At 49.1% G+C, this 21,645-nt stretch overlaps 1 protein-coding gene across 1 annotated transcript in view; it reads right to left on the bottom strand.

Moving 5' to 3' along the window:
* Positions 1 to 20,374: 20,374 nt before the first annotated feature.
* Positions 20,375 to 21,645, bottom strand: part of sema7a (semaphorin 7A) — a 79,677-nt gene continuing 78,406 nt past the window's right edge. The window contains exons 13-14 of the mRNA XM_042327624.1: positions 21,211 to 21,284; positions 20,375 to 21,039 (exon numbers count right to left, since the gene is read on the bottom strand). Of these exons, the coding sequence (XP_042183558.1) occupies positions 20,561 to 21,039; positions 21,211 to 21,284 (553 nt within the window). The 3' untranslated portion in view covers positions 20,375 to 20,560. The remainder of the gene's footprint in view (positions 21,040 to 21,210; positions 21,285 to 21,645) is intronic.

Genomic DNA, 21,645 nt, shown 5'->3' with positions numbered 1-21,645 from the left:
TACTGATGCAGGTACCTTTTACACAGCTGGGCTGCTATACTGATGCAGGTACCTTTTACACAGCTAGGCTGCTATACTGATGCAGGTATCTTTTACACAGCAGCTATACTGATGCAGGTACCTTTTACACAGCTGGTATACTGATGCAGGTACCTTTTACACAGCTGGTATACTGATGCAGGTACCTTTTACACAGCTGGGCTGCTGTACTGATGCAGGTACCTTTTACACAGCTGGTATACTGATGCAGGTATCTTTTACACAGCAGCTATACTGATGCAGGTACCTTTTACACAGCAGCTATACTGATGCAGGTACCTTTTACACAGCTGGGCTATACTGATGCAGGTACCTTTTACACAGCTGCTATACTGATGCAGGTACCTTATACACAGCTGGGCTGCTATACTGATGCAGGTACCTTTTACACAGCTGGTATACTGATGCAGGTACCTTTTACACAGCTAGGCAGCTATACTGATGCAGGTACCTTTTACACTGCTGGGCTGCTATACTGATGCAGGTATCTTTTACACAGCAGCTATACTGATGCAGGTACCTTTTACACAGCTGCTATACTGATGCAGGTACCTTTTACACAGCTGCTATACTGATGCAGGTACCTTTTACACAGCTGCTATACTGATGCAGGTACCTTTTACACAGCTGCTATACTGATGCAGGTACCTTTTACACAGCTAGGCAGCTATGCTGATGCAGGTACCTTTTACAGATGGTCACATGCGGTTGAACACACACCTCAAGACCGTGTCTTTTTGACACAACTGCTGACAGCTACAGGGACATAAACACAAAAAAATGCTGCTTGGAGACAAGGGTCCACAATAGTAGGATTGCCAGGTCAGTTTGGCAGTGAGCTTGTGCTAGATGTGGCTAGTTAGCGTTAGCTAGCTAGCTAACCTAGCCAATGAGGTGTGTGTGTGTGAAATAAATAGTAATATAAATGATGCTAGTTACTACCCCTGATAACTTTACCAAATAATCATGTGTGAAAGAGTGTGAGTGTGTATACTAGATAATTAGTAATAGAAATGATAGATACTACTGTACCCCTGATAATTTGGTCAGACCATGTGTGTGTCTGTGTGTACAGTAGGTAACATGTCCATTATAGCTATCTAATAACTATAGTTATGCTAGGTAATGGTTTGGCTTATCATGTTCATGTCTATGTAGAAGAAGACTGTAGGAGGAAGTGGAGAGGACTCAGGGACAGGTATCAGAGAGAGAAGGGCAGAGAAAGAGAAGAAGAGGTCTGGGTCAGCAGCTTCAGGTCAACAGCTTCAGTCCAGAAGCCTTGGAGCTTCTACCACATTCTTTCTGTTCTGGATCCATTGTTGCCTAGGGCAACGAGTGGCAATTTTACAGCCAGACCCTCTACTAGGTCATCCACAAATGTTGTTGCCACCGGTGCATCAAGACCCTCAACGTCACCTACAAGTGCGACCATCGCCTCCACCGGCGCAGAGAGACCCTCTACAATCTACTACATCAGTCATAGGTATGACCTCCACCGGTGCAGAGAGACCCTCTACAACGTCTACATCATCCATAGGTATGACCTCCACCGGTGCAGAGAGACCCTCTACAACGTCTACATCATCCATAGGTATGACCTCCACCGGTGCAGAGAGACCCTCTACAACGTCTACATCATCCATAGGTATGACCTCCACCGGTGCAGAGAGACCCTCTACAACGTCTACATCATCCATAGGTATGACCTCCACCGGTGCAGAGACCCTCTACAACGTCTACATCATCCATAGGTATGACCTCCACCGGAGCAGATATACCCTCTACAACGTCTACATCATCCATAGGTATGACCTCCACCGGTGCAGAGAGACCCTCTACAACGTCTACATCATCCATAGGTATGACCTCCACCAGAGCAGATATACCCTCTACAACGTCTACATCATCCATAGGTATGACCTCCACCGGTGCAGAGAGACCCTCTACAACGTCTACATCATCCATAGGTATGACCTCCACCGGTGCAGAGAGACCCTCTACAACGTCTACATCATCCATAGGTATGACCTCCACCGGTGCAGAGAGACCCTCTACAACGTCTACATCATCCATAGGTATGACCTCCACCGGAGCATCTTTTGTTCTGAAATACAAATTCCATGAGTAAACAGCAAGTATTACCAACTTTACCACACTGTTCCTATATTTATGCCACTAACTACACTATACAAGCAGTATTTAGTTAACATAAATCTCACCTTTTATGGTGTCATATTATGTTAAGCTTGTATGTGTTGTATTTCTCTTCCCTTCCAGCGATGGCATTTAGCCGACCAGCTCACAGGAAGGACAGGAAGAGGAGAGGAGGTGTCGGGGCCGACCAGCTCACAGGAAGGACAGGAAGAGGAGAGGAGGTGTCGGGGCCGACCAGCTCACAGGAAGGAAGAGGAGAGGAGGTGTCGGGGCCGACCAGCTCACAGGAAGGACAGGAAGAGGAGAGGAGGTGTCAGGGCCGACCAGCTCACAGGAAGGACAGGAAGAGGAGAGGAGGTGTCAGGGCCGACCAGCTCACAGGAAGGACAGGAAGAGGAGAGGAGGTGTCGGGGCCGACCAGCTCACAGGAAGGAAGAGGAGAGGAGGTGTCGGGGCCGACCAGCTCACAGGAAGGACAGGAAGAGGAGAGGAGGTGTCGGGGCCGACCAGCTCACAGGAAGGACAGGAAGAGGAGAGGAGGTGTCAGGGCCGACCAGCTCACAGGAAGGACAGGAAGAGGAGAGGAGGTGTCGGGGCCGACCAGCTCACAGGAAGGACAGGAAGAGGAGAGGAGGTGTCGGGGCCGACCAGCTCACAGGAAGGACAGGAAGAGGAGAGGAGGTGTGGGGCCGACCAGCTCACAGGAAGGACAGGAAGAGGAGAGGAGGTGTCGGGGCCGACCAGCTCACAGGAAGGAAGAGGAGAGGAGGTGTCGGGGCCGACCAGCTCACAGGAAGGACAGGAAGAGGAGAGGAGGTGTCAGGGCCGACCAGCTCACAGGAAGGACAGGAAGAGGAGAGGAGGTGTCAGGGCCGACCAGCTCACAGGAAGGACAGGAAGAGGAGAGGAGGTGTCGGGGCCGACCAGCTCACAGGAAGGAAGAGGAGAGGAGGTGTCGGGGCCGACCAGCTCACAGGAAGGACAGGAAGAGGAGAGGAGGTGTCGGGGCCGACCAGCTCACAGGAAGGACAGGAAGAGGAGAGGAGGTGTCGGGGCCGACCAGCTCACAGGAAGGACAGGAAGAGGAGAGGAGGTGTCGGGGCCGACCAGCTCACAGGAAGGACAGGAAGAGGAGAGGAGGTGTCGGGGCCGACCAGCTCACAGGAAGGACAGGAAGAGGAGAGGAGGTGTCAGGGCCGACCAGCTCACAGGAAGGACAGGAAGAGGAGAGGAGGTGTCGGGGCCGACCAGCTCACAGGAAGGACAGGAAGAGGAGAGGAGGTGTCGGGGCCGACCAGCTCACAGGAAGGAAGAGGAGAGGAGGTGTCGGGGCCGACCAGCTCACAGGAAGGACAGGAAGAGGAGAGGAGTTGTCGGGGCCGACCAGCTCACAGGAAGGAAGAGGAGAGGAGGTGTCGGGGCCGACCAGCTCACAGGAAGGACAGGAAGAGGAGAGGAGGTGTCGGGGCCGACCAGCTCACAGGAAGGAAGAGGAGAGGAGGTGTCAGGGCCGACCAGCTCACAGGAAGGACAGGAAGAGGAGAGGAGGTGTCGGGGCCGACCAGCTCACAGGAAGGACAGGAAGAGGAGAGGAGGTGTCGGGGCCGACCAGCTCACAGGAAGGACAGGAAGAGGAGAGGAGGTGTCGGGGCCGACCAGCTCACAGGAAGGAAGAGGAGAGGAGGTGTCGGGGCCGACCAGCTCACAGGAAGGACAGGAAGAGGAGAGGAGGTGTCAGGGCCGACCAGCTCACAGGAAGGACAGGAAGAGGAGAGGAGGTGTCAGGGCCGACCAGCTCACAGGAAGGAAGAGGAGAGGAGGTGTCGGGGCCGACCAGCTCACAGGAAGGAAGAGGAGAGGAGGTGTCGGGGCCGACCAGCTCACAGGAAGGACAGGAAGAGGAGAGGAGGTGTCGGGGCCGACCAGCTCACAGGAAGGACAGGAAGAGGAGAGGAGGTGTCAGGGCCGACCAGCTCACAGGAAGGACAGGAAGAGGAGAGGAGGTGTCGGGGCCGACCAGCTCACAGGAAGGACAGGAAGAGGAGAGGAGGTGTCGGGGCCGACCAGCTCACAGGAAGGACAGGAAGAGGAGAGGAGGTGTCGGGGCCGACCAGCTCACAGGAAGGACAGGAAGAGGAGAGGAGGTGTCGGGGCCGACCAGCTCACAGGAAGGAAGAGGAGAGGAGGTGTCGGGGCCGACCAGCTCACAGGAAGGACAGGAAGAGGAGAGGAGGTGTCAGGGCCGACCAGCTCACAGGAAGGACAGGAAGAGGAGAGGAGGTGTCAGGGCCGACCAGCTCACAGGAAGGACAGGAAGAGGAGAGGAGGTGTCGGGGCCGACCAGCTCACAGGAAGGAAGAGGAGAGGAGGTGTCGGGGCCGACCAGCTCACAGGAAGGACAGGAAGAGGAGAGGAGGTGTCGGGGCCGACCAGCTCACAGGAAGGACAGGAAGAGGAGAGGAGGTGTCGGGGCCGACCAGCTCACAGGAAGGACAGGAAGAGGAGAGGAGGTGTCGGGGCCGACCAGCTCACAGGAAGGACAGGAAGAGGAGAGGAGGTGTCGGGGCCGACCAGCTCACAGGAAGGACAGGAAGAGGAGAGGAGGTGTCAGGGCCGACCAGCTCACAGGAAGGACAGGAAGAGGAGAGGAGGTGTCGGGCCGACCAGCTCACAGGAAGGACAGGAAGAGGAGAGGAGGTGTCGGGGCCGACCAGCTCACAGGAAGGAAGAGGAGAGGAGGTGTCGGGGCCGACCAGCTCACAGGAAGGACAGGAAGAGGAGAGGAGTTGTCGGGGCCGACCAGCTCACAGGAAGGAAGAGGAGAGGAGGTGTCGGGGCCGACCAGCTCACAGGAAGGACAGGAAGAGGAGAGGAGGTGTCGGGGCCGACCAGCTCACAGGAAGGAAGAGGAGAGGAGGTGTCAGGGCCGACCAGCTCACAGGAAGGACAGGAAGAGGAGAGGAGGTGTCGGGGCCGACCAGCTCACAGGAAGGACAGGAAGAGGAGAGGAGGTGTCAGGGCCGACCAGCTCACAGGAAGGACAGGAAGAGGAGAGGAGGTGTCGGGGCCGACCAGCTCACAGGAAGGAAGAGGAGAGGAGGTGTCGGGGCCGACCAGCTCACAGGAAGAGGAGAGGAGGTGTCGGGGCCGACCAGCTCACAGGAAGAGGAGAGGTGTCGGGGCCGACCAGCTCACAGGAAGAGGAGAGGAGGTGTCGGGGCCGACCAGCTCACAGGAAGGAAGAGGAGAGGAGTTGTCGGGGCCGACCAGCTCACAGGAAGGACAGGAAGAGGAGAGGAGGTGTCGGGGCCGACCAGCTCACAGGAAGGAAGAGGAGAGGAGGTGTCGGGGCCGACCAGCTCACAGGAAGGACAGGAAGAGGAGAGGAGGTGTCGGGGCCGACCAGCTCACAGGAAGGACAGGAAGAGGAGAGGAGGTGTCAGGGCCGACCAGCTCACAGGAAGGAAGAGGAGAGGAGGTGTCGGGGCCGACCAGCTCACAGGAAGGAAGAGGAGAGGAGGTGTCGGGGCCGACCAGCTCACAGGAAGGACAGGAAGAGGAGAGGAGTTGTCGGGGCCGACCAGCTCACAGGAAGGACAGGAAGAGGAGAGGAGGTGTCGGGGCCGACCAGCTCACAGGAAGAGGAGAGGAGTTGTCGGGGCCGACCAGCTCACAGGAAGGACAGGAAGAGGAGAGGAGGTGTCGGGGCCGACCAGCTCACAGGAAGGACGGGAAGAGGAGAGGAGGTGTCGGGGCCGACCAGCTCACAGGAAGGACAGGAAGAGGAGAGGAGGTGTCGGGGCCGACCAGCTCACAGGAAGGACAGGAAGAGGAGAGGAGGTGTCGGGGCCGACCAGCTCACAGGAAGGACAGGAAGAGGAGAGGAGGTGTCGGGGCCGACCAGCTCACAGGAAGGAAGAGGAGAGGAGGTGTCGGGGCCGACCAGCTCACAGGAAGGACAGGAAGAGGAGAGGAGTTGTCGGGGCCGACCAGCTCACAGGAAGGAAGAGGAGAGGAGGTGTCGGGGCCGACCAGCTCACAGGAAGGACAGGAAGAGGAGAGGAGGTGTCGGGGCCGACCAGCTCACAGGAAGGAAGAGGAGAGGAGGTGTCAGGGCCGACCAGCTCACAGGAAGGACAGGAAGAGGAGAGGAGGTGTCGGGGCCGACCAGCTCACAGGAAGGACAGGAAGAGGAGAGGAGGTGTCAGGGCCGACCAGCTCACAGGAAGGACAGGAAGAGGAGAGGAGGTGTCGGGGCCGACCAGCTCACAGGAAGGAAGAGGAGAGGAGGTGTCGGGGCCGACCAGCTCACAGGAAGAGGAGAGGAGGTGTCGGGGCCGACCAGCTCACAGGAAGAGGAGAGGAGGTGTCGGGGCCGACCAGCTCACAGGAAGAGGAGAGGAGGTGTCGGGGCCGACCAGCTCACAGGAAGGAAGAGGAGAGGAGTTGTCGGGGCCGACCAGCTCACAGGAAGGACAGGAAGAGGAGAGGAGGTGTCGGGGCCGACCAGCTCACAGGAAGGAAGAGGAGAGGAGGTGTCGGGGCCGACCAGCTCACAGGAAGGACAGGAAGAGGAGAGGAGGTGTCGGGGCCGACCAGCTCACAGGAAGGACAGGAAGAGGAGAGGAGGTGTCAGGGCCGACCAGCTCACAGGAAGGAAGAGGAGAGGAGGTGTCGGGGCCGACCAGCTCACAGGAAGGAAGAGGAGAGGAGGTGTCGGGGCCGACCAGCTCACAGGAAGGACAGGAAGAGGAGAGGAGTTGTCGGGGCCGACCAGCTCACAGGAAGGACAGGAAGAGGAGAGGAGGTGTCGGGGCCGACCAGCTCACAGGAAGAGGAGAGGAGTTGTCGGGGCCGACCAGCTCACAGGAAGGACAGGAAGAGGAGAGGAGGTGTCGGGGCCGACCAGCTCACAGGAAGGACAGGAAGAGGAGAGGAGGTGTCGGGGCCGACCAGCTCACAGGAAGGACAGGAAGAGGAGAGGAGGTGTCGGGGCCGACCAGCTCACAGGAAGGACAGGAAGAGGAGAGGAGGTGTCGGGGCCGACCAGCTCACAGGAAGGACAGGAAGAGGAGAGGAGGTGTCGGGGCCGACCAGCTCACAGGAAGGACAGGAAGAGGAGAGGAGGTGTCGGGGCCGACCAGCTCACAGGAAGGACAGGAAGAGGAGAGGAGGTGTCAGGGCCGACCAGCTCACAGGAAGGACAGGAAGAGGAGAGGAGGTGTCGGGGCGTTGTTTTGACCTCCCTCAGTGTACCTTTCTTTTCACACATGTCAGTTCCCGTATAAATTCAGTCAATTCAGAAAGTCATTTGTCCATAAAGTCTTAGGATAGCATTCATTATTAGTGTTACATAGATTTCTGAATTGACATAATGGAAACTCACACACCGGAGAATTCACAGACACTCTTGTTGGTCTCTTACGAGACTAAAGGTGAATATATTTATTTTATTTAAAAAACCACTTGAAAACCAGGGTGTTGAAACTCTTTGTGAAGTTCTGTTCCATCGACTGGACCAGGACGTTCAGGGGCCGTTTATTTGTTTAGCTGTGTTATGGCTACATATTATGTTCTTTTTTTAGACAGATTGTAACAGCTTTCTTCCTGGGAAGGAGAGGCGGACCAAAACGCAGAGTGGTTAGAGTTCATGTTATTTCAGTAAGGTAACTCACCATGAACAGAATACAGAACAATAAATGTGAAACCCCAAAACAGTCCTATCTGGTGCATAGACACAGGAAACAGGAAGAAGACAGGAAACAATCACCCACAAACCCTAACACAAAACCAGCTCCCTAAATATGGTTCCCAATCAGAGACAACGACTAACACCTGCCTCTGATTGAGAACCATATCAGGCCATACATAGAAACGGACAAACTAGACACACAACATAGAATGCCAACCCAGCTCACGTCCTGACCAACACTAAACAAGGAAAACACAACAGAACTATGGTCAGAACGTGACACAGACAGACAGACAGACCTCCTCCACTCCTCTCTGTCCCTCAGATCTCCAGTGCCCTGCTCTCTCTCTCTCTCTTTATGGCCATGTCTGAAGTTCCCCTACTACGTCTAGGCTTTATGAGTAGTCCCTTATCAGTCTGCAGTTGTGCCAAAGATACATGCTCTTGTTGTTCTCTTACAGGCTACACATTCTTCTTCTTTTCTTTTTTTACACGCACAATAATATTTTAACAACTTTACAACACACATACCTCTCATGTTCTTTCCTGTACTTGAATACTTATTCAATTATAATGTTTTCATAGTCAAGTTGTTTATTAATATCTCATTTAGACTTAATCTGCTTATTTCTTCCCTACACCTTTTGCTGATCTAAAACGAGATGAAATTAAAACACACATTCTCTTCCTAATTCGTGTTTTCTCTCCACCTGTATTTTGTCAGGCCAGTGAACCAGGTGGTAAACTGTACTATCTGTATGGACCCTGGGTTACCTAGGTTACCCTTTCCCTTTGTTATCATACTAACTGTCCTATAACCTTAATTAGTGCTCCCGCTCACCTGGTGTACCATGCCAGGTGTGTATAATACTGGCGTTAATGGGAGAGGGAAAGGGTTAAGGTGTGGTCTTTACTCCCAAATATCACTTAAATATAGCTTCCAAATGAATAGAGACGATGATACATGAAGTAATCTGGGGGGAAAAATTCAATTTTATGGACAACGGTGGATGGTTCTTAAAATAACCTTTTGTGTTATGGGGGCTCTTAAAAGAGCTGTTTCACTCCACGGCATACTGCCATGGGACTCCACCTGCTGGCGATGAGAAGTAGGTGGTCAGCTTCTCCATCACCTGGAGTGCCTGTCTAGGGGCGTTGTTGGCACCTGCCCTGGTGACATCAGGAAGGTGACCATTTGGCGTGCCCTTTGCCATCCGGGGCGGCTCCTGGAATGACCTGCGCAGGTAGTTGTGGAGAACGCATGTGGCCTTCACGCAGGCATCGACATTTGAGGGGCTGAGACCAAGCACTTTCCGATACATTCTCCACCGGGCTGCCAGAATCCCAAAGGCGCATTCAACAACTAACCCTGGACAGTAGTTTGTTATAGATCCATACAACAACTAACCCTGGACAGTAGTTTGTTATAGATCCATTCAACAACTAACCCTGGACAGTAGTTTGTTATAGATCCACTCAACAACTAACCCTGGACAGTAGTTTGTTATAGATCCACTCAACAACTAACCCTGGACAGTGGTTTGATATAGATCCACTCAACAACTAACCCTGGACAGTGGTTTGATATAGATCCACTCAACAACTGACCCTGGACAGTGGTTTGATAGAGATCCAGGCTTTGGCAGCTGGCGTCCAGCGTAGGGCCTCAAACTGCTTTTGGAGGGAAATTATATTATAGGCTCTCACAATTAATTTGTGGATGTAATCGAATAAATAATATTCTTGGCAAATAAATGACAAAAAAAATGTATTGAAATTGTGCAGTTATATATATACAGTGCCTTGCGAAAGTATTCGGCCCCCTTGAACTTTGCGACCTTTTGCCACATTTCAGGCTTCAAACATAAAGATATAGAACTGTATTTTTTTGTGAAGAATCAACAACAAGTGGGACACAATCATGAAGTGGAACGACATTTATTGGAGATTTCAAACTTTTTTAACAAATCAAAAACTGAAAAATTGGGCGTGCAAAATTATTCAGCCCCCTTAAGTTAATACTTTGTAGCGCCACCCTTTGCTGCGATTACAGCTGTATGTCGCTTGGGGTATGTCTCTATCAGTTTTGCACATCGAGAGACTGAAATTTTTTCCCATTCCTCCTTACAAAACAGCTCGAGCTCAGTGAGGTTGGATGGAGAGCATTTGTGAACAGCAGTTTTCAGTTCTTTCCACAGATTCTCGATTGGATTCATGTCTGGACTTTAACTTGGCCATTCTAACACCTGGATATGTTTATTTTTGAACCATTCCATTGTAGATTTTGCTTTATGTTTTGGATCATTGTCTTGTTGGAAGACAAATCTCCGTCCCAGTCTCAGGTCTTTTGCAGACTCCATCAGGTTTTCTTCCAGAATGGTCCTGTATTTGGCTCCATCCATCTTCCCATCAATTTTAACCATCTTCCCTGTCCCTGCTGAAGAAAAGCAGGCCCAAACCATGATGCTGCCACCACTATGTTTGACAGTGGGGATGGTGTGTTCAGGGTGATGACCTGTGTTGCTTTTACGCCATACAATAACATTTTGCATTGTTGCCAAAAAGTTCAATTTTGGTTTCATCTGACCAGAGCACCTTCTTCCACATGTTTGGTGTGTCTCCCAGGTGGCTTGTGGCAAACTTTAAACGACACATTTTATGGATATATTTAAGAAATGGCTTTCTTCTTGCCACTCTTCCATAAAGGCCAGATTTGTGCAATATACAACTGATTGTTGTCCTATGGACAGAGTCTCCCACCTCAGCTGTAGATCTCTGCAGTTCATCCAGAGTGATCATGGACCTCTTGGCTGCATCTCTGATCAGTCTTCTCCTTGTATGAGCTGAAAGTTTAGAGGGACGGCCAGGTCTTGGTAGATTTGCAGTGGTCTGATACTCCTTCCATTTCAATATTATTGCTTGCACAGTGCTCCTTGGGATGTTTAAAGCTTGGGAAATCTTTTTGTATCCAAATCCGGCTTTAAACTTCTTCGCAACAGTATCTCGGACCTGCCTGGTGTGTTCCTTGTTCTTCATGATGCTCTCTGCGCTTTTAATGGACCTCTGAGACTATCACAGTGCAGGTGCATTTATACGGAGACTTGATTACACACAGGTGGATTGTATTTATCATCATTAGTCATTTAGGTCAACATTGGATCATTCAGAGATCCTCACTGAACTTCTGGAGAGAGTTTGCTGCACTGAAAGTAAAGGGGCTGAATAATTTTGCACGCCCAATTTTTCAGTTTTTGATTTGTTAAAAAGTTTGAAATATCCAATAAATGTCGTTCCACTTCATGATTGTGTCCCACTTGTTGTTGATTCTTCACAAAAATACAGTTTTATATCTTTATGTTTGAAGCCTGAAATGTGGCAAAAGGTCGCAAAGTTCAAGGGGGCGAATACTTTCACAAGGCACTGTATATATATATATATGTATAAATATAAATGAAATTATGCAGACAATTACATTGATAGAAGCCACAATCTATCTGCGACATTAAAACTGATCTTCCTCCTGAAGAAAAATAAGCAAAACAACAAACATACACAGTCGGTTTTCTACTTTTGCAAAACATTTCTACACGCAAAGGGCGGTTGTAATATTTATATCCTGGTCCTTGGTCAAGTGGGAGTTGACTCCCTGTAAAAAGAATGCTGATATTGTTTGTGTTTCCACTGATTGTATGGTTTCAATGAGCCAATTAAGAGTCCTTACCATAGTCCTCCCCTAGGAACCAAGAAGTCCTTCAGCTGAAAGAGAACAACAGGAAACCACAACATTCAGGTCCACAATGACACGCCTCGGGTTCCAAGGATTTGATGTTGACAAAAGTAACACAGCCACTCTGAAACAACCTCCACCCAACCTTTGGAACAATGTTACCTTCACTCAACTCCCAACTCTTTTTTGGGGGTTCGAGGCCTCTCTGATGCCCTCTGATGCAGCCCCACCCAGGATATATCAGTGCTGCCTGCTAAACTGGGGGCTTAGTGTTCACACCCAAACTCTGGACACCCAAGGAGTTCAAGGGGCCTTATATATATATATATATATATATATATGTATTATATTATATATTATAACGCCTCAGCCCTTTCACATCCCCTACGCTGCTGCTATCAGAGGTCGTGTGTGTGTGTGTGTGTGTGTGTGTGTGTGTGTGTGTGTAGTGCTGATGGTAGGGGAATGTGGGGTTATTCAAACAGTAAAACAGCTGCTGTTGAGGAAAACACTGCTGTGGCTGCAGAACAGAATCTACCAACGAGGGTATGAGTGAGAGTATTGTACTGTTAACAACAAGAGGCTAGAATCAGCAAGTCAGAGCTGGTTTGTTTGGCTAGAGTCATTACACAGGACAACATGAGGAGACTCGAGACTCTCTTCAATCCGGATAGCTGAAGTGTTACAAATTTGCGAGAAGGTAGAAGTGTGAAGGTAATTTCGGATTGAGTCGACATATACGCAGAGTTCAACGCAATCCCAGGACTGATGTAATTAGGAGTCATGGCAACCATAGCACTTCCATCCCCCCTTAGCTAAAGACTGTTCTGACTCAGCTGTAGAATTAGGCCAACTAGACGTGTTGTGTAACCATCCGTTGTCTCCGGGGTAATTCTGTAGCCTCCTGGCCAGGGCCGTTTGATTCCAGCCTTGGGTACTGTGTTGTCAGCTCTGGCTTAATTCCATGATCTTTATTAAAGTGACCTGGGGTTAGGACAGACTGCATACTCTGCTGACGGACCGGCGGCTACATGCACCTCAGACTGCGTGGGAAAGGAGGGATTGGAACCGTTTATAACAGCATGGTAATCTGAACACACACACACACAGACACACACGCACACACACACACACACACACACACACACACACACACACAGACGCACACACACACACAAACACACAGACGCACACACACACACAGACGCACACACACACACACACACACAAACACCCACACACAGACGCACACGCACTCACACACACGCACACACGCACACACACGCACACACAGACGCACACAACCAGAAGTGAAACTCACACACTTCATTCAGATACTAAATGTACACATCAACATCAGTGAAATAAGCATGTATTTCTTAGCTAATGGTGAGAAACCCCAAAACGTACAAGTCATTCCAAAATGTTTCTATGGACCATCCTCTTGGGAAAAGGGCTAACCGAATGAAGGAACAAAACAACTGAAACCAAACTCGAAACAAAGAAAGTAAACCAAAGGTCAGCAGACCAGTGAAGGAGTCTGTCTGATTCAGTCCCCTTGTTGTTGTGACCTGCGTGATTACATGGATGAGTTCTACTGTATTCCTGTGAGACGTTGACTATGGAGGGTTTAAAGTGAGACATGTTGACTATGGAGGGTTTAAAGTGAGATATGTTGACTATGGAGGGTTTAAAGTGAGACATGTTGACTATGGAGGGTTTAAAGTGAGACATGTTGACTATGGAGGGTTTAAAGTGAGACATGTTGACTATGGAGGGTTTAAAGTGAGATATGTTGACTATGGAGGGTTTAAAGTGAGACATGTTGACTATGGAGGGTTTAAAGTGAGACATGTTGACTATGGAGGGTTTAAAGTGAGATATGTTGACTCCAGTGGAGGACTATGGAGGGTTTAAAGTGAGACATGTTGACTCCAGTGGAGGACTATGGAGGGTTTAAAGTGAGATATGTTGACTCCAGTGGAGGACTATGGAGGGTTTAAAGTGACACAAGTGATTAAATGACACAGAAAATAATTGCTCCCAAATCAGACATTGCTCTGTCATTAAAACATGACAGTAATCTACAAGATGAACTCTCTGTTGAAAACTGTACTTTGTTATTCATAATATCCAACTTTAGGTTTATAAGACCTTTCCTTCTTCCGGAGGCCCTGCCTCCTGCAATGCTGTGATGTTCTCACATCTGAGATATTGCCTCACATCCTGGTCACAAACAGGAGCTATTCTGAAACCAATTGAATCACTCAAACAAACAAACACTGAATATTTATGATAATAAACCAAACAGTTACCACCATTGTCATTTACAAACATAATTTATTTAGTCTGGATAGCTTTAAGCAGTATGTAGATGCAAGCCTTGTCTTTAAGATCCTGCATGGTCTCCACCCCTATGTCGGCATATCATGCTCAATGAAAGCAACTCTCGGAGAACAAGGGCAGAAACTAGAGGGGAAAACGTTGTCCCTTTTCAACACAGAAACAATCGGCCAATCTGTTAGAGCTACAATATGCTGGAATGCAATTCCCATGGAATTGAGAAGCTGCACGGATTATTGTGAACATGGCTAAAATCTATCCACACCTGTACACGAGTTATCTGGGGTTCTTCATATGACGACAGTTGATGATGGTGTTGTTGTTGTGATTAGAATGATGTATTGTATATTATTGGATGTAATGTATTGGTATTTTGTATTGTTTTAGTGAGTATTTGTATTGTGACTGTGTAATTGTCTTTACCTGTCCTGGTGCTAATTAGCTATTGGCTAACCCCGGTACATTTACATGGATATTGCATTATTGTAATATAGATGTTGATTAATGTGCATTGTCCCCTATAAATAAATAAAACAAACAATATACTGTTTGATATAATGACAGGCTAACTACAAATACCTAGGTGTCTGGTTAGACTGTAAACTCTCCTTCCAGACTCACATTAAGCATCTCCAATCCAAAATGAAACCTAGAATTAGCTTCCTATTTCGCAAACAAAGCATCCTTCACTCATGCTGCCAAACACACCCTCGTAAAACGGACTATCGAACCGATTCTTGACTTCGGCAATGTCATTTACAAAATAGCCTCCAACACTCTACTCAGCAAATTGGATGCAGTCTATCACAGTGCCATCTGTTTTGTCACCAAAGCCCCATATAATATCCACCACTGCGACCTGCTCTCGTTGGCTGGCCCTCGTTTCATATTCGTCGCCAAACCCACTGGCTCCAGGTCATCTATAAGTCTTTGCAAGGTAAAGCCCCACCTTATCTCAGCTCACTGGTCACCATAACAACACCCACACGTAGGCACACACTCCAGCAGGTGTATCTCACTGGTCACCATAACAACACACACACGTAGGCACACGCTCCAGCAGGTATATCTCACTGGTCTTCCCCAAAGCCAACTCCTCTTTGGTCGCCTCTCCTTCCAGTTCTCTGCTGCCAATGACTGGAACGAATTGCAAAAATCACTGAAGCTGGAGACTCATATCTCCCTCACTAACTTTAAGCACCAGCTGTCAGGGCAGCTTCCAGATCATTGCACCTGTACATAGCCCATCTGTAAATAGCCCATCCAACTACCTCATCCCCATACTGTTATTTATTTATTTATACATATTTTTATCTTGCTCCTTTGCACCCCAGTATCTCTACTTGCACAGTCATCTTCTGCACATCTGTCACTCCAGTGTTTAATTGCTAAAATGTAATTATTTCATCACTAAGGCCTATTCATTGCCTTTCCTCCCTAATCTTACTACATTTGCACACACTGTATATAGACTTTTCTATTGTGTTATTGACTGTACATTTGTTTATTCCATGTGTAACTCTGTTGTTTGTGTTGCACTGCTTTGCTTTATCTTGGCCAGGTCACAGTTGTAAATGAGAACTTGTTAAATAAAGGTGAAATAAATATTTTTTTAATAAATAAAAAATGCTGTTGCTCACTAGTCTAATCAAGTCTGTATGGTGCCTGAGGAGGATGGCCCTCCCCTTTCCTCCTCTAAGGAGCCCCACTGATACAGATCCACGTGTCCTTATTCAGTCCTACTCCATCCGTGTGGTGCCAAAAACATGATTTACCACCAGCACTTGGGTGGTTGTGTGTCTATGTGTATGTGTGTGCACCCTTCTGGGAGTGTGTTCAGCCTCATAACTCAATGATACAGGGAGGAAAAGGGGGGGCGGGGTAGAAGAGGAGGAGGAGGAGGAAGGGGAGGAGGAGGAGGAGGAAGGGGAGGAGGGGGAGGAGGTGGAAGGGGAGGGGGAGGAGGAGGAAGGGGAGGAGTAGGTGGAAGGGGAGGAGGAGGAGGAGAAGGAGGAAGGGGAGGAGGGGGAGGAGAGGTGGAAGTGGAGGGGGAGGAAGAGGAGGAGAAGGAGGAGGAAGGGGAGGAGGTGGAAGAAGGGGAGGAGGTGGAAGAAGGGGAGGAGGGGGAGGAGGAGGAGGTGGAAGGGGAGGGGAGGAGGAGGAAGGGGAGGAGGAGGTCGAAGGGGAGGGGGAGGAGGAGGAAGGGGAGGAGGAGGAAGGGGAGGTAGGGGAGGAGGAGGAGGAAGGGGAAGGAGGGGGAGGAGGAGGAGGAGGAGGAGGAAGGGGAGGAGGAGGGAGAGGAGTAGGAGGAGGAGGAGGAGGGGGGGAGGAAGGGGAGGAGGAGGAAGGGGAGGAGGAGGAGGACGAGGGGAGGAAGGGGAAGAGGAGGAAGGGGAGGAGGATGAGGAGGAGGAGGGGGAGGAAGGGGAGGGGAGGAAGGGGAAGAGGAGGAAGGGGAGGAGGATGAAGAGGAGGAGGAGGGGGGGAGGAAGGGGAGGAGGAGGAGGGGAGGAAGGGGAGGAGGAGGAGGGGAGGAAGGGGAGGAGGAGGAAGGGGAGGAGGACACTGTTAAGTGTTGATGTTGTGTCCAGTCCAGGAGGAGTTGGGACAGAAGAGTCTTTCAGGGAAAGGGTGTTAACTATTCTCTGATGTTTCACCCCTAGAGAACACCCCACCCTTTCCTCTGAAAATATCTCAACTGTTATCAGAGGGTGTGTCTGGATCTGGGCCAAGCTGTTGCATGTCACGTCCCAGGAGACCTCAAATTAACTGGTGGAGCTAAGCAGTGCTGCAGGTCATTGCCAAGTCTCTTTGGGTACAAAAGGCCAGGGCTTCACCAAACACATGGCGGCAATGACAGAGAGAGAGAAAGAGAAAAAGAGAGAGAAAGAGAAAGAAAGAAAGAGAGAGAGAAAGAAAGAAAGGAGAGAGAAAGAGAGAGAAAGAGAGAGAGAGAGAGAGAGAGAAAGAGAAAGAGAGAAAGAGAGATGGGAGTCTGTATGACAGAGTCAGTACCTGCTGGACCTTGCTAATTCAATGGGAGTCTGTATGACAGAGCCTCTTTAGCCTGTTTACCCCAAGTGACTAAGAATCTAATTGTCCTTAACTGCTCTTATCCTGAGCCTTCTGCCCTGGATCAGCAATCATGTGGTTATTTTTGGAGGGATTTCCTTCTACGCAACAGAATTCCTTCCACCAAGAGTCCTGCTGCTATCTAACATAGTGGTAAAGAAAGTGCTCTGGCTCCTGCCCAGACTGATTTGGATCCTACACAACAGGTCCCTGTTCAATCAGTACCAAACGGAAGGAAACTGACTGAAACATGGAGGGTTTTTAAATGTTTTGTTACGGTGTGCCCTAATGAACATGACCCAGGTTAAACGTTCTCCCATAACAACCCCCGACCTCTTATAACTGTATAAGGGGGTGGGTGTTATGGGAGAACGGTTGGAAAGTATTCAGACCCCTTGACTTTTTCCCTTTTTGTTTTTACATTACAGCCTTATTCTAAAATCTATTCAATTGTTATTTTTTTACTCAGCAGTCTACACACAATACCCCATAATGACATCACAATACCCCATAATGACATCACAAAGCCCCCTAATGACATCACAAAACCCCATAATGACCAAACAAAAACAGGTTTTTAGAAATGTCTGCAAAAAAAAAAAAAAAAACTAAAACATCACATTTACATAAGTATTCACACACTTTACTCAGTACTATGTTGAAGCACCTTTGGCAGCGATTACAGCCTTGAGTCTTCTTGGGTATGATGCTACAAGCTTGGTACACCTGTATTTGGGGAGTTTCTCCCATTCTTCTCTGCAGATCCTCTCAAGCTCTGTCAGGTTGGATGGGGAGCGTCGCTGCATAGCTATTTTCAGGTCTCTCCAGAGATGTTTCATCGGGTTCAAGTCCAGGCTCTGGCTGGACCACTAAAGAACATTCAGAGACTTGTCCAGAAACCACTCCTGCGTCGTCTTGGCTGTGTTATTACGGTTGTTGTCCTGTTGGAAGCTTCGCCCCAGTCTGAAGTCCTGAGCTTGGAGGGTCCACCATAGTACCCTCCAAGCTCGTCATCAAGCTCGAGACCCTGGGTCTCGACCCCGCCCTGTGCAACTGGGTACTGGTCTTCCTGACGGGCCGCCCCCAGGTGGTGAGGGTAGGCAACAACATCTCCTCCACGCTGATCCTCAACACTGGGGCCCCACAAGGGTGCGTTCTGAGCCCTCTCCTGTACTCCCTGTTCACCCACGACTGCGTGGCCACGCACGCCTCCAACTCAATCATTAAGTTTGCGGACGACACAACAGTGGTAGGCTTGATTACCAACAATGACGAGACGGCCTACAGGGAGGAGGTGAGGGCCCTCGGAGTGTGGTGTCAGGAAAATAACCTCACACTCAACGTCAACAAAACTAAGGAGATGATTGTGGACTTCAGGAAACAGCAGAGGGAACACCCCCCCATCCACATCGATGGAACACTAGTGGAGAGGGTAGCAAGTTTTAAGTTCCTCGGCATACACATCACAGACAAACTGAAATGGTCCACTCACACAGACAGCATCGTGAAGAAGGCGCAGCAGCGCCTCTTCAACCTCAGGAGGCTGAAGAAATTCGGCTTGTCACCAAAAGCACTCACAAACTTCTACAGATGCACAATCGAGAGCATCCTGGCGGGCTGTATCACCGCCTGGTACGGCAACTGCACCGCCCTCAACCGTAAGGCTTTCCAGAGGGTAGTGAGGTCTGCACAACGCATCACCGGGGGCAAACTACCTGCCCTCCAGGACACCTACACCACCCGATGCTACAGGAAGGCCATAAAGATCATCAAGGACATCAACCACCCGAGCCACTGCCTGTTCACCCCGCTGTCATCCAGAAGGCGAGGTCAGTACAGGTGCATCAAAGCTGGAACCGAGAGACTGAAAAACAGCTTCTATCTCAAGGCCATCAGACTGTTAAACAGCCACCACTAACATTGAGTGGCTGCTGCCAACACACTGTCAATGACACTGACTCAACTCCAGCCACTTTAATAATGGGAATTGATGGGAAATGATGTAAATATATCACTAGCCACTTTAAACAATGCTACCTTATATAATGTTACTTACCCTACATTATTCATCTCATATGCATACGTATATACTGTACTCTATATCATCGACTGCATCCTTATGTAATACATGTATCACTAGCCACTTTAACTATGCCACTTTGTTTACATACTTATCTCATATGTATATACTGTACTCGATATCATCTACTGTATCTAGCCTATGCTGCTCTGTACCATCACTCATTCATATATCCTTATGTACATATTCTTTATCCCCTTACACTGTGTATAAGACAGTAGTTTTTTGGAATTGTTAGTTCGATTACTTGTTTGTTATTACTGCATTGTCAGAACTAGAAGCACAAGCATTTCGCTACACTCGCATTAACATCTGCTAACCATGTGTATGTGACAAATAAAATTTGATTTGATTTGAGCGCTCTGGAACAGGTTTCCATTAAGGATGTGCGTTGCTCTGTTCATCTTTCCCACCATCCGGACTAGTCTCCCTGCCGCTGAAAAACATTCCCACATCATGATGATGCCACCACCATGCGTCAGCGTAGGCATGGTGCCAGGTTTCCTCCAGACGTGATTGTTTCAAGTTCAATACCGTTTCTCATGGTCTGAGAGTCCTTTAGGTTCCTTTTTGGCAAACTCCAAGTGGGTTATCATGTGTATTTTACTGAGGAGTGGCTTCCATCTGACCTCTCTACCATAAAGGTCTGATTGGTGAAGTGCTGCAGAGATGGTTGTCCTTCTGGAAGGTTCTCTCTGGAGCTCTGTCATCGGGTTCTTGGTCACCTCCCTGATCAAGGCCATTCTCCCCTAATTGCTCAGTTTGGCCAGGTGGCCAGCTCTAGAAAGAGTCCTGGTGGTTCCAAACTTCTTTCATTTAAGAATGATGGAGGCCACTGTGTTCTTGGGGACCTTCAATGCTGCAGAAATGTTTTGGTAACCTTCCCCAGATCTGTGCCTCGACTCAATACTGTCTCGGGGCTCTAGGGACAACTCCTTCGACCTCATGGCTTGGTTTTTGCTCTGACATGTACTGTCAACTGTGGAACCTTATATAGACAGTTGTGTGTCTTTCCAAATCAAGTCCAATCAATTTAATTTTCCACAGGTGGACTCCAATCAAGTTGTAGAAACATCTCAAGGATGATCAATGGAAACAGGATGCGCCTGAGCTCAGTTTCGAGTCCCATAACAAAGGCTCTGAATACTGATGTAAATAAGGTATTTCAGATTTTTAATACATTAGCTAAACATTTTTAGAAACCTGTTTTTGCTTTGTAATTATGGGGTATTGTGATGTCATTATGGGGTATTGTGATGTCATTATGGGGTGTTGTGTGTAGATTCAGGAGTTTTTTAATATATATGTTTTAATCATTTTAGAATAAGGCTGTAACGTAACAAAATGTGGAAAAAGTCAAGGGGTCTGAATAGTTTCTGAATGCACCGTGGATCCATTATAGAGTGCAGATGTACAGTGTCATATCATGATGAAGTCCATAGTGGACATGATTTTATTGCAGAAGTTGCACGATAATGTCCAAAGCTGCAAAGGTCACGAACCATCCCGCCTGCATTGCCATAGCTGCTGTTGCTCCATTGTTCTTAGAGTCCTCTATGTTAGTACTGATGGTTCCCACCGGTCTAGCAGGCCTGCTGATTATGCTTGGGTTGTGGTTACTCAGCAGCTGTGTAGCTCGGACCACCCTCACAACCCTGGTATAGTCTCTCTCCTTGGAGACACACTGGTAGTTCCCATAGTGCTCTGTCTGCATGGAGGGGATGAGATGGAGACAGCTGGCCTGCAGTCGCAGACAGGGGCGTGTCGTGCCCAGGTGTTCCCAGGTGTAGTGGGCGTGGTAGGAGTCTATGGGACAGGACAGGTAGAAGGGGACGTTCAGGGGCACAGAGTGGACCGATGCACTGAGGGCGTTCAGGGACGAGGAGGGCTGGGTGTCACGTCTGGTCCTGTTGCTGGTGGGCTTCTTTGGTTCTGGAGAAAGAGTCGGAGAAATGTATTTAACAAGGCATGGGAATGAAAATCTAGCCTATTCATTCAATACATTCCAAATCAAAGTGGTCCAGGCATCAGATTGACTCATTTGATTGATTGAATGATTGATTGTATTATTATCAGTGTGTGAGATGTCGATGTACAGTGTACCTTCTGATATTTTAACTCCTGCTGTTTTAAGGCACACATTAGTTTGTCCTCCATCAATATTTTGAATGCCTCCCCTATGGAAAGAAAAACAACAACATTTTAATCACAACGTTCAGTTCACTAAGACAACCACTGAGACTATATCAGTTTAGATACAGTAGACAGCAATGCTAGGTATATAAAGAAGAACCAAAAGTGGTCCTGCCAGTTACTTTAAAAGGCTCTTTGGGGTGTAGGCGGGTTACTGTAAAAGGCTCTTTGGGGTGTAGGCCGGTTACTGTAAAAGGCTCTTTGGGGTCTAGGCCAGTTACTGTGAAATCCTCTTTGGGGTGTAGGCCGGTATCTGTAAAAGGCTCTTTGGGGTCTAGGCCGGTATCTGTAAAAGGCTCTTTGGGGTCTAGGCCGGTTACTGTAAAAGGCTCTTTGGGGTCTAGG

The sequence above is a fragment of the Oncorhynchus tshawytscha genome, linkage group LG01, assembly GCF_018296145.1.
Source record: "Oncorhynchus tshawytscha isolate Ot180627B linkage group LG01, Otsh_v2.0, whole genome shotgun sequence".
NCBI classification, from domain to species: domain Eukaryota; kingdom Metazoa; phylum Chordata; class Actinopteri; order Salmoniformes; family Salmonidae; genus Oncorhynchus; species Oncorhynchus tshawytscha.
Note: the sequence above shows the minus strand (reverse complement) of the source record. Positions and strands in the feature narration are given on the sequence as shown.